The sequence below is a fragment of the Physeter macrocephalus genome, chromosome 14 (genome assembly GCF_002837175.3).
Source record: "Physeter macrocephalus isolate SW-GA chromosome 14, ASM283717v5, whole genome shotgun sequence".
NCBI lineage: Eukaryota > Metazoa > Chordata > Mammalia > Artiodactyla > Physeteridae > Physeter > Physeter macrocephalus.
In genome coordinates this window covers 35,234,654-35,248,150 of record NC_041227.1, presented here as the reverse complement: position 1 = coordinate 35,248,150, position 13,497 = coordinate 35,234,654, and the positions used below count along the sequence as shown (strand labels likewise).

At 42.7% G+C, this 13,497-nt stretch overlaps 1 protein-coding gene across 1 annotated transcript in view; it reads right to left on the bottom strand.

Moving 5' to 3' along the window:
* Window positions 1-13,497, bottom strand: part of SLX4IP (SLX4 interacting protein) — a 195,323-nt gene that overhangs the window by 67,873 nt on the left and 113,953 nt on the right. The window contains 2 exon segments of the mRNA XM_007101501.3: window positions 3,416-3,536; window positions 8,260-8,349. Coding sequence (XP_007101563.1) covers window positions 3,416-3,536; window positions 8,260-8,349 — 211 coding nt within the window.

Genomic DNA, 13,497 nt, shown 5'->3' with positions numbered 1-13,497 from the left:
CACATTTGTGGAGAGATCAACATTAATCAAATGGTGTGAACCAAAGTGCAGGATGCTCCTGGGCCTGGAAACAGGGGACCTGTGGACAGGATACGCTTCCCTGGGGTGTGGGCTTTGAGCGGAGAGCTGAAGGTGGCAGAGGGGCAGGGGAGGACCAGCACTCCAACACGGGCAGAGGCCCCAGGATGAGTGGAAGAATGGCGCTTTGAAAGAGAGGAACTGAGGCTGCTGTGGCTGAAGCATGAAAGAAGGAACAAGGGGCACAAGATGAGGCTGGAGAGGCAGCCACCCCAGAGATCTTGGCCTTCACCCAGGAGCCCTGGGGAAATCCTGAAGGACTTTCTGCACAAAGATCGGACCTGTGACATGAAGGGATTACACTAACTCAAGTGTTGACAGCAGGTGGGGCATCAGCCAGAGCGAGCGCAAGGGCGCCAGTGAGCGTGCTGCTGCAGGTGTTCGAGTGTCCAGCTGAAGCGGGACCATGGACTGCTTGGTGGCAGCAGAGAAGAGGACTAGCTCAGGTGGGGACATCGAAAGACAGGCTCAGTCAAAGGTTAACTGTTCTCAGAAGCAGAAAGAAGGAAGATGCTGCTTTCACACCGAGTTGGCTTTCGAAGATAGGGAGAGGAGTGAGCAGCGCACTGTTGCATCAGTACCCTCCTGCTTTCTTGGGCAATCAACCACGCTGCTTACCTCTGACAGAGAAGCCCGGCATTCACCCCCACTAGCGGGCATCGGAGGCTCCAGGGGCAAAAAAGGCTTCTTGTTTGTGGTTGTACGTTAAATAAACCAAGTCAGAGGCAAATGACAAACTGAGAAAAATCTCTTGCAACATACATAACACACAGAGCTTGAATATCCTTCAGGAGCTCTTACAATGTATGAACATTAGAGAGAAATATTATAAAGAAACTGAAGTGTGCAAATATCTAGATCATCAAGGTGTCCACCGTACCACTGTTTACAACAGTGAAAATATTAGATGCGACCTAAATGTCCCACTGATAAATCAAACTATGGATACAATGGAATTCTATGCAGTCATTAAAAACAGTGATGTGGACCCCGAATGGCCAAAACAATCTGGAAAAACAAGAACAAAGTTGGAAGAGTCACACTTCCTAATTTCAAAACCTACTACAAAGCTATGGTAATCAATACAGTGTGGTATTGGCATAAAGACAGACATACAGACCAATGGAATAGAAGAGAGAGCCCAGAAATAGACTCTCATATTTATGGCCAAATGATTTTTAATAATGGTGCCAAGGCCACTCAATGGGGCAAAGGACAGGCTTTTCAACAAATGGCACTGGGAAAACTGGATATCCACATGTGAAAGAACAAAGTTGGACCCTTAACTTAAACCATATAAAAGATTAACTCAAAATGAATCAAAGACCTAAATGTAAGAGCTAAGTCTATAAAACTCTTCGAAGAAAAAATTAGGGAAAAGCTTCATGACACTGAATCCAGCAATGATTTGTTGGATATGACATCAGCTGGCTACATCAAAATTAAAAACGTTTGTGTCAAAGGACATTGTCAAAGGCTTTGTTTTCTCCATTTCTCTCAGGAGGGAGAAAATATCTGCAAATCATATCTGATAAAAGATTAATATCCAGAATATGTAAAGAATTCCTACAACTCAAACAAATAAACAAACAACCTAATTAAAAAATGGGCCAAGGACATAAACAGACATTTCTCCCAAGATACACAAACAGTTAATAAGCACATGAAAAAATGGTCAACATTGCTAATCATTAAAGAAATGCAAACCCAAACCACAATGTGATACCACTTCACATCTATTAAATTTTAAAAAGGGTGATGTATGTGTTTCAAAGGACTTTTATATTATGTTAGGTGGGAAAAAAATAGATTACAAAATTGTATGTACAGTAAGATCACTTTTCTGTTTAAAAACAAACTTCTTGCCCACGTGAGCCCAAGAAAGGCTTTGGGTTTCATCTTGGGGCCAGAACACCATGTGTTCCCTGCCTGTGAGAGAGGCTGGGAAAGTGAGTATTTAGCTCTTCCCTCAGTAGGAGTGGAGGCCAGGGGAGGGGCCAGTGGAGGATCTGGACTGACTAAGCCACTACCACAGTGGAGACAGAGGTCTTGGAACTTTCTCTGCTCCTTTTCCTTCCAGACCAGTTAGAAAGTGACACTAGCCAGGTCTGCTACAGTACAAAGGATGCAAGCTCCTACGGCTTTTCTCAAGACGACTTACAGTATTACTAAGCAAAATGCCAGCAAGCGTCATCTAATACAATATTGTTTGGACTGAAAATTCTATTTGTCTGAGGCTTTCGGTTTGAATAAACTTAACCTATCTGCCCACTTATCAGTCCTGCCCGAGTAAACAGTGCAGATTAAGTATGCCTTCAAAGGGGAGGAGGTGACACCATTCTCTCCCTAAAGAGGTGTTGCATTAGCATAATCTAGTTCACAGCACTACAGTGCTGTCCTTTGAGGATTAACATGGGTTGACTGTAAGTGTACTACAAAGAGTGCCGTGAAATGCTAACTTAAAATAAAAAAATTAAAAACACCACAATGACAGAGTGGAGAGAACGCTGGGCTGGGGGGTCAGCTTCTGCTGCTTGTCACCCAGGTCCTCCTCCATATTCAACATATCCCTGAATATGCTGAATATGAATCTGTGCATCAGGCACTGAGCTAAGTGCTGGGGGCAGGGAGAGGAGGAGGGAAGATGCCAGATACATGACATAATCTTTGTCCTCGAAAAGATGATATTTTATTTGGGCAACCCCCTTAATCTCACAACCTCAGCTTCTTCACCCATAACTCGAGGATATGACCATTCTCCAAGTGTTATTAGGATAACAGGGTGGGATATTTCAACCTCAGTGCCCTTGACATTTTGGGGGATAGTGTCTTGCTGTGCGGAGCTGCCCTGGGCACTGTAGGATATTTAGTGGCATCCCTGGCCTCTACCCACCAGATGCCAGTAGCTCCCCGCCATGGCTATGACAACCCAGACTGCCACAGACATTTCCAAATGTCCCCTGGGGCAAAAGCACCCCCAGGTGAGAACTTCTGAAATAGGGTGACATAAATGAAAGCATTTAGAAAAGCATAAAGCCCCAAATCAAGTCAGTGATAACGTAAACCCAGTTTAAGACTACTTGTCCAAAAAAAAAAATCCTTTAAAGAATTTATAGCTTCCTTAGGAATGTTTTATTTTCTATTTTTATGTATTTTGCCTACCATTAAAAGCCCTTCAGGGCTTTCTGGTTAATTTTCTTTACCTAATGAAAGCATCTTCAATAGAACATATTTTTTTTAAATGTATCACTGTACTAACGTGACAGTCAGAGTCAAACATAACTGCCATCTCTACAAAGCAGAAATTTAATCCAGAATCAAAGTACTCCATTCCTACCTTTTAAGGACAAGGGACTGGATCTTGTGAATTCTGTATTTGACGGCCTGTGCTGTTTACGAACTCCTAAGTATTCCTTCACTCTTGAATCAATGGTTTCTTTTAACAGTAAACAGACTTCCTAAAGTAAATGAGAAAATTAGATATAACTTTCTAATTTAATGCAATGCCAAAAAAGTCAATATCATGCATATTTAAAAGCCAAAATCGAACATTTCATTTCGTTTGCTTTTTAAATTAGCTATGAATGAATAAAGGAATCTTATATGTGCTCATGGATAATGCTGCAGATTTAAATTTGCCACTGAGCTTTGCTTGAAACCATGATGTTGGCTTACTCTGTGATATAAGAAATACATTTCATTTCTCTCTGCCTCAGTTTCACATTGCTAAAAGGAAGATAAAAACACTTCAATGTAAAAATCAGGGCGATGAGGTGACAAAATCAGAGAGGTAAAGACTGTTTTTGTGTAAATATCAACCCCTGGGATTGTGACAAACAGAAGAGAGAAGTCAAACAGAGCCAACTCTGGATGGAGATGGTAGCCCCAGAGCCAGGCCCACTGGGTGGGGACTGTGGACCGGGAGAAGCTGGGAGCCAAGGAACACTCAGAGGGAACCCTGACCCCAAAGCAGTCAACAGGGGGCAGCCCCCCGTGCTTTCATATGGGGACACAAGGCACAGTGATACCAGATCTTCCAATTTGTTTAGGAGGAACTAGAGACAGTGATTTTCATACAAAAATTTCCCACTTTTCAAACTTGGTTCAAAAAACTTTTAATACCTAACCAGCATAATTCATTAGTTTCTGGGATTTACAAATCTACTAAAAAGGAATAGCACTGAGTGGTGGGTTGAATGGAGAACTGGAAATCAGGAGTCTGATTTTCTTCTCATACTTGTTGATGATACTGTATATGCTTTTGTGAAAACTGTACTAAGTTCACCTATTCATGGTAAAAATAATTTAACTTCTTATATTGCTCAAAAGTAGACTAATATTTATTAGGCAACAGAAACACAGGGTTTTAATTCAATGTCAGCATCCCATATGACTAGCAAATTTCTGGAGCTACCGTTTTACGTATCGGTGTTATTGATAAAAAGAAAAACAAAACTTTAAAAGTCCAACCACACAATGGGATGACACTGCACATTCCAGCTACACTACCAGAAAAATGTTAACCTGATGTAGGGAATGGAAAAAATTGCCCACAAATCTAAATTTCTTAACTGAGATTAAGAACTGATGTGTAAGGATGGGTAATTCTGGTTCAGTTCCCAAGGACTCTGCAGAAGGCTCAGAGTTTCCAGGTCACCTCAAACCTGTTTCACTGGTTTCTGGCAATGCCATCTCAGGTTGATCTCTTAGAATCTTCATAAATTAAAATGAGGACAGAGTTGTAAGGTGCTTCAAAGGGCAACAAGAGCCAAACTTTTCTTTCGTTGCAAATACGTGTACTCCTCAAACAGTATAGCGAACCCTTGACTTAACTGACAAACATGAGTTTCCTGATAAAATACAAACACTGGTCTCCTCTCTCCTTGTTCTCATTTTGCAGCCCAAAGATGCAGTGCCTTGTGGAATACAGCCGTATTCGTTTACAGTTAGGGTTTTGGCATTGTTCACGCAACAGAAAGGCAGCCTTGTCTCATACTGTTGTTTTAACAATTAAAGAATTTTGCTTCACATGCAGGGTTCAACGATGACTGAGCTAGAAAATATGTGAAAGACATACATGGAAACAAGGATTGTTAAAATTTGGCCATAAATGCCCTATAAGGCCAGAACTAAAAATAGTATGACAAAAATAAAGCCAAGGCCCATACACACAAAATCTCTCCCTATACTTACGGGGCTTTCCTTCCATGAGTCAGGCTTGACAAATGGAAGGTAGATAGTGTGCGCTGTGGTCGAGATACCCTAGTAACTAACCACACTGCACTTGGCGACGTGTTCTCTTCAGAACCAGAGCAAGGCGAGAAAAGACAAATTCCCAGCTAAATGGGAGGGGTGGCAAGAAGACCAAGTTCCAATCAAGGAGCAAGAGAGAGATGCACCCAACATCTCCAGGCTAACAGGGGTTCATGTGTGCTTCCCCAGGTTTACAAACAGAACAGTTTGAGTTCAACTGTTTGGGTACAAAGACTACTCATGCTGGACTCAAAATAAACATATGTTTAATACATGTAATTAGTTACTTTCCCAGAAAAGGAACTGGATATTCTTAAGACTTTCACTACGCAAAGCGACTGTTAAAATGCAATCGAACTGATTGCTCATGAAATTCCAGTCTTGAGATAATCTAATGATTAAAAAAAGATGAAAGCATTGGGACACTGAACATAGGCTAAAGTCATATCCTCAACTAGCTTTTCTCCTTTCTTATACACACGCACACACACCACTAATTATCCCAGATCAATTTTAATGTCAGTGAACACACTTGGAAGGAACAACTTCAAGTAAAAGCCACAAACTATCTACTTTGCTTTGAGAGGAAAACTCAGCTTGCTGGCACTGCATCGGAGCTCTGCAGGTCTAATCGTGCTCTGAGCATCTTGCTAAGTCACGCCCTGCTGCCCGGACATAGGTACGAGGTGGAGTAGCACAGTTGCTTGTGGCACCCTGGAAAATTCTAGCCTTACGCTTTGGCTAGGAAGTGAGTCACATAACCAAAGATTTATTGTAAAGCCTTCCAAATCAACTGAATCTTGGCAAAATTGACTAAATATCAACAAAAAAGGTCTAAGGCCGCGGTGGCACAGCTGGGAGAGAATAGAGGAAAATGGAATGGTGGATTCTAGGATGCTGTTAATGTAAATCAAACTTTTTGGGTGGGGTCCCCTGGGGTGCATATTAGTCACTGTGGGGAAACGAATTAACTGTTTTGAATCATAGGGACGTGTGTTGAGAAGCCAAAGAAAGCTTGGAATGACGTGAAGATGAGTTGTAGAAGGAGATGCTGGCCTTTCGAACGTTAAGCCCTGAAGAGTACGGTGCACGGCTATTTACCTGAACGAAAATCCCATCATACAGAATCTTGTGCCTTCTTGCTCCAGCTTCAGGCCATTGGGTATCCTTCGCAAAATGAGGACAACAAAGTCCTGATAATATTATTATCTCCTGACTGAAAATGTATCACTTATAAATTTTCTTTTGGGAGATTTCTTTTCTAGTTATCTCCAAAAGCTGACTGAAAACAGTTATTGCAGTAAAGGCATAAAAAAGTGGTATAAAAAAGTACCACTATCACTAGTTTCTTCTCCATATACTACCTTTTAATAAAATGTATTTTTATTTCTAGCTCTAAAAAGCTATTGTGACCAACGAGTATCACGGAAGACACCAAGTGCTCTAACATTTGTAAAGTTATGTGAAAGCCACAGGTGCACCGTCCTGCTCTCCTGTAAGCAGGGATCTGGAGAAGGGAGCCAAGCACGTGATGAGAGCCAGAGGCACCTTCTCACCCTCTGCCACAGCGGCACCTGGGGGGGGACCTCGGAAACTGAGAGCCGGGAGTGACTCAGCCAGGGTCTAGGAGAACCCCTTCATCTGCAGAGAAGGAGCCTCGGGCCCCAGGAGGTCCAACATCGCCACCCTGTCACATGACCACTTCCTTTACTTGACCGAGCATCAGCTTAGTGACTGGCCACGGCGAGAGAAGGGCCATGATCAACCATCTCTACACTTTGTCAAAGGATCACACGGTGCAGAGAGGATTTCAGACAGGTGAGCAAGACCAGCTTTGTGTCAGCCCCACACCTGCTCCAGGTGCTCAGCCCATCCTTTACGGCCAGTCAGGATTACAATCCCTGCTTACCTGGAAAAGTCACTTTAACTTCTTCTTTTTCTAATACAAAGAACCCTTTCCCCCAAACAAAGAGGTAGGAAATTTCTGGTTTAAATACTAGAATAGCAAAGGAAATAGATAGATGTGTCCGTTTCTGAAGAAACAGCAAAACAAAAAAGCAGGTGTATGTCTGTTGTGGGGAACACAACTGTTTTTCAAGGATTAAATAGCACTCAAGATTTATTGTCCACTAATGAAAATGAAAGCTGGAGAAAGAGCTAATATTCCTTTTAAGAGTAGCTCCTTGCATTTAAAATAGTGAAAAGTTTTAAGGACAGCACAGGGAACTATATTCAGTGTCATGTAATAGGACTTCCCTGGTGATGCTGTGATTAAGACTCTGCCTGCCAAGCAGGGGACATGGGTTCAATCCCTGGTCCAAGAAGATCCCACAGGCCGCGGAGCAACTAAGCCCGTGTGCCACAGCTACTGAGCCTGCGCTCTAGAGCCCACGTGCCACAACTACTGAGCCCGTGTGCTGCAACTACTGAAGCCCGCGTGCCACAACTACTGAGCCCTTGTGCTGCAACTACTGAAGCCCGAGTGCCACAACTACCGAAGCCCTTGTGCTGCAACTACTGAAGCCCGAGTGCCACAACTACTGAAGCCCATGCTCCTAGAGCCTGTGCTCCGCAACAAGAGAAGCCACTGCAATGAGAAGCCCGTGCACCGCAACGAAGAATAGCCCCTGCTCACCACAACTAGAGAAAGCCTGCACACAGCAACAAAGACCCAATGCAGCCAAAAAAGAAAAAAAAAAAAAAAAAAAAAAACCCTAATTCCACTACTAATGAAATAAACAAATCCTGAAAGAATTTATTTAAAAAAATATCATGTAATAACCTATAACGGAAAAGAATCTGAAAAGGAATACGTGTGTGTGTTGGGGGGGTGTTTGTATGTATAACTTAATCACTTTGTTGTACAACTGAAACACCATAAATCAACTATACTTCAATTTTAAAAAATAGTGGAAAGTTTTCTGGTACCTCTTTCTTCTGTTCAGAAAACCAGCTGGTATCTTTGTTTGAACCTTGCGGAGATATATGAAGATCCACCAGGACAGCAAAATTCCCACACTGAAAGACATAAATGGCAGAGTTAGCTCACGCCCAGCAAACAATGAGAGAAAATCTCACAAATTCCTATGTGGTTGCTCATGATGAAATGGCAACAAAGTTCACTACTGACAGAAACGTTAATATGGGGCAGGGTAAAACTCATAACCCGATGCTTTTTGCAAGTTTATCATTTATGCTAGAAATGCTAGGGAGAAATTTAATTTTAATCAGGATAGGAAAGACAAAATATCTCTCTCTGGGCCTCACCTTCAAGGAGGGTGCCCAGAAATCTGGCAGCAGTTGGAAGGCTATTAAACACTGAGAAAAGTTAAATAGGTCAGTACGAGGTAGGCTCCAGAAAAGAATGAGTCCATGGATGGCCAGGGGAATTCTTTCTTCCAGATAGGCGAGAACAGACAGAAGTTACTGCATTTTTAGACAGACAAAAGGATTGGCTGGGACCGTACATCTTGGACTAGAACTAGAAGCACGGACAAATGAAAAAGAACCAAAGAGCAGAAGGTAGATGCTGAATGACAGTTATGAAAAATACATGAGTTTTATTAAAATATGCTACAAAACTGTACAAAGCCTGTCTCCTTTCTTATTTGATAGGCTAGTGCTGTTTAGCACTTTGGAAAAAATGGAAATCTTCTCTCTCTGCACTGTTCAATAGGGAAGCCAATAGCCTTATGTGGTTACTGTGCACTTGAAATGTGGCTATTGTGACTGAAAAGCTGAACTTTTTATTTTATTTAATTTCAATCTAATTTAAACAGCCACATGTAGCTAGCAGCTCTGTGGCATGGCTACAGACCCTGTAAAAACGTGTAGCTTCATAAACCCTCATACCGTATGAGTAAAGTAATCTGAGAATCTCAAGATAACTGTGGATGAACTAACTTAGAAAAGCACCGTTGGTTGGTTTATGGCCAGCAGGGAAAGTCATTTTTGTACCTCTTTGGCTAAACATTTTTTTTTAATTCTGTGCTATAATTCAGTGGTGAAAAAATAATTTTTTCAACAAACAGTGTGAGAATACCAGATATAATATGGAAAGAAAATGAAACTCTACACCTACCTCACACTGTACACAGAAATTGATTTGAGATGAATCACAGACCTAAACGTAAAAAACCAAATCTATCTTCCCAAACTTGGGGTAGAAAAAGATTTCTTAGACAGGATCCAGAAAGCACTAATTATAAAAGAAAAAAATCAGCACGCTGGACTTGATCAAAATTAAAAACTTCTGCTCATCAAAAGACACCATTAATAAAATGGATATGTATGCCATAAACTGGGAGAAAATATTCATAAGTGCACACGTCTGACATAAAGGACTGGTGTCCAAATATGTAAAAAATACTTCTACAAATTGACGTTAAAGAAACAAAACAACACAAGCTTGAACAGACACTTCACAATTAAGATAAACAACTGGTGAATAGGCACGTGAAAAAAAGTGTACAACATCATCACTTATCAAGCAAATACAAATTAACACTGCCAAGAGATACAACTATACACCTACCACAACGACTGCAGTGAAAAAGACTGATGCACACCAAATGCTGGTAAGGATGGGGAGTGACCCAAACTCACACACTGCTAGTGGCAATGGAAAATGGTTCAACCACCCTGGCAAATGTCTGTCCGTTTCCTGTAGTTAAACACCTATTTATTTTACCATCTGAGCCAGCAATTCCACCTCAGGTATCTACCTGCGAGAGACGAAACATATGTGCACACAAAGAAATGTACACAAATGTGTGTGGATGTTTTATTTGCAAGAATCGAAATGGAAGACAACCCGAAAGTCTCTCACCAGGAGAACAAACAAATTGTGGTATATTCATGCAGTGGAACCCTCCTCACCAAACTACTGATCTGCTCAACATGGACTAATATCAATAACATTGCACTGAGCAAAGCCAGGCTAAAATATGTACTGCATGATTCCATTTATATAAAGTTCTAGAAAAGCAAAATTAAATCTATGGTCAAAGAAATCAGCACAGTGATTGCTCAGGGAGAAACTGACTGGGGAATGTTCTATGTCTTGTTATACAATTAAGATTCAGTTCGTTTCCCTGTATATATGTTATATATCAATAATAAACGATTTTTTAAGTACTGTGTAAAAATGCACTCATATTTGTTGACAGATATTTAAAATGTAAGCATTATGTCCTTGAAAATGTGTGGGTATTTTGGGGGAGAAGAAAGTGAACTTCCCTGGGTAATAAATCATCAAGTATAATGAAAAATGGTCTCCTACAATGTCGAACAGTGCAATGTCACCCACAGAACTACAGTTTAGTGAGCTGCAACCAGCATTTTATTTTAAGGAAAGAGAAATAGGATAAAAAAAATATCAATGTGTCACATGGTAAAGTTAAGTCTTATTTTGTGAAACTTAGATATGAGTGTACTGAGTTATGATATAAAGCCTATTTCTCACTGTGGGTTGTGGTCAAAAATGTTTGAAAACCATATTCAAATACACTGTTATTTTAGAAGTTTCTTCCATGTTGATTATCGATTTAACCTTTAAGGAGTATGCTGCCACCAGGTGGAGGTCTCATGTCACAACTACAGGATCTTAGCCAGGGATTATTAACCTTTCATGTGCCACGGATCTCTTTGTTCAGTTGTGAAGCTGATGAAACCTGTGCATAATAATGTTTTTAAATGCATGGAGACACAATGCATAGGAGTAAAAAGAAAGCCAATTATACTGAAGTACAGTTACCCATATTAAAAAAAAATTTGTAATATAGTAATGGATGTACTTGTTCAATAAGGCACCGTTATCTTGTCACACAGTGGTGGATCTAAAAACCACTATAAATCCAAAGTAGTGATAAGCATAAATGACATTTTCAGATATCTGCCACAATTATAATGCAATATGAAAAGAGCTGTGATTTCTAATGGTAACAAACATTGCTAATACTATTGTGTTCTGAATACTTCATTCATAATAAAAACAAAATTTATTAGAACTTGGTCAAAGTAAAGATGCAACTTTTTTCCCATCCAAGTTCACTGACCCTCTGAATTCTCTCATGGGCCTGTTGAGGCTCCAGGGATCCCACAACAAGAGCCCCTCCAAAGAGGTGAGACATGCCTCATGCACATTCTACTGGGTTTCCTGTGGGTGTTCCACCCTGACTGTTCAGTCAAACCAAGTTCTCTGCTACCCCTTTGTCATTAGCAAAGATGATTTTTTAAATTAAAAAAAAATAGTGACGTTTGAACAACCTGAACTGATACTATGTAATAGTATCCTTCTAAAAAATTGAATGATAAGGTCCAATTTGGTATTTTTTCATCATTTTAGCTCTGATCACAAAGAAGCTAGTCTGTCTGATTATAAGAAGACTGATTAGAATGTCTTTTTTTTTTTTAATTAATAAATCATTGAATCTCACTCTGGTGCTCAAACCTTCCCGGGCTTCCTGCCAGACTCCCCGCTCCCCAGCGGGGCTCTCCCTCTGCAGCCAGCCTTCTGAGTTTTCCAGCAAAAGCTCTCTCTAGCTCCCACAGTAATCAGAGATATTTTGCCTTTCTGAAGTTCCCTGCTCTCAAAGCTTTGCTTCTTTTCTCCCATGAGTAAACAGAAGTGAAAAAAAAAAAAAAAAGAAAGAAAAAGAACACCACCCCTGACTGCTGCTGGCAGCACAGCCCCCGCCCCTCCTGCCCCTTAATTAGGGGCCATTTCTTCTCTACTCTTCCAGGCAGAGCAGCACAGTCAGCATCACTGGGCTCTCAGGCCAGAGCCGCTCACGCTACACAGGCCACGTTACCTCCCTCACAGCCCAGCAGCTAAGAGAGGAAGCTCTGCATCCCACGCCTGGGCTGGGAACCAACCGGCTGGGGGCCGGTCCGGCTTCCTCCCCCTCCACCCAGAGGTTTTGGCCAAAAACCTGGGAGTCACCCCTAACTCCTCCCTTCCCTCACCCTCAGTCACCACGCCTGGTAGATTTGGCTTCTTCAAGAGCTAAACACACCCCTCCTCTCTGGCTCTCCAGCTCACGTCATCTCCCACTTGGAACATCAGGGCCACTTCTCGGAGTCCTGGATGAACTCCCCAGCCTCCACCAGAGCCACGCCTGCCGCAGAGGGGATGCCGAGGCTCCAAGTCTCTGATGAGGCCCGCTCCCCACTGTCTCCCGCTGCTCCTGGGCACATGCTCTTTGCCCTTTGCCTCCAGAGCACCTCGATGCTCCCGTGCTCAGTGGGCTCTCACGCATCCTCAAACCCTCGCAGGACTGCGGCCATCCCCGTGGAGATTTTCTGAACAGTTTGCCACTCCCTCCTCCGGATCAGCAACGCTTCCTGTGCTTATTTCTGCATTCAGTGGCTGGTCCATGTAGGGGCCTCCCCTGCCAGACTGTCAGCTCCTCAGTGGAGACAGGGTCCACACCTCAGTCCCTCTGCATCCCAGGGATCAGCACAGTGCCAGCTCACAGTAAATGCTTAATATTTAGTGGAAGGTAGGGAGGGATGAAGTGAGGGAGGGAGGGAGGGAGGGAGGGAGGGAGGGGGGGCAATCACAGCCTTATCTGCAAACTGGGGGCTCTGAGCCCACTCTGGGGACAAGGTCACTCTGACTGAGCCCAGGACACTGATGTGTCATAGAACAACTTTCTCCCTCCTTATTCTGGAGCGGCGACAACTATGCCATCACCAGTGACAACCACTCATTTTCCATATTTTGGAAAAAGGGAATTCAAGGATCCTAGGATTACCTCACCCCAAACTCACGGCCAACCAAGCATGTTGGTGATTTTTTCCTATTTCTCTCCTAAGAATTCCAGAGCCAAAACTTAACTGTTACCAAGTCTTCAGGGGTGGGAGGTCTTGTCCTCTAACTGTACATTAAGTGTAAAATAAAGGTGAAACTGCTAACATTTCTCATACGTGTAGCTCGCTCAGATGCAGGTTCAAAACTCTGAGCTAGGGCTTCCCTGGTGGTGCAGTGGTTGAGAGCCCGCCTGCCGATGCAGGGGACACGGGTTCGTGCCCCGGTCCGGGAAGATCCCGCATGCCGCGGAGCGGCTGGGCCCGTGAGCCGTGGCCGCTGGGCCTGCGCGTCCGGAGCCTGTGCTCCGCAACGGGAGAGGCCACAACAGTGAGAGGCCCGCATATCGAAAAACA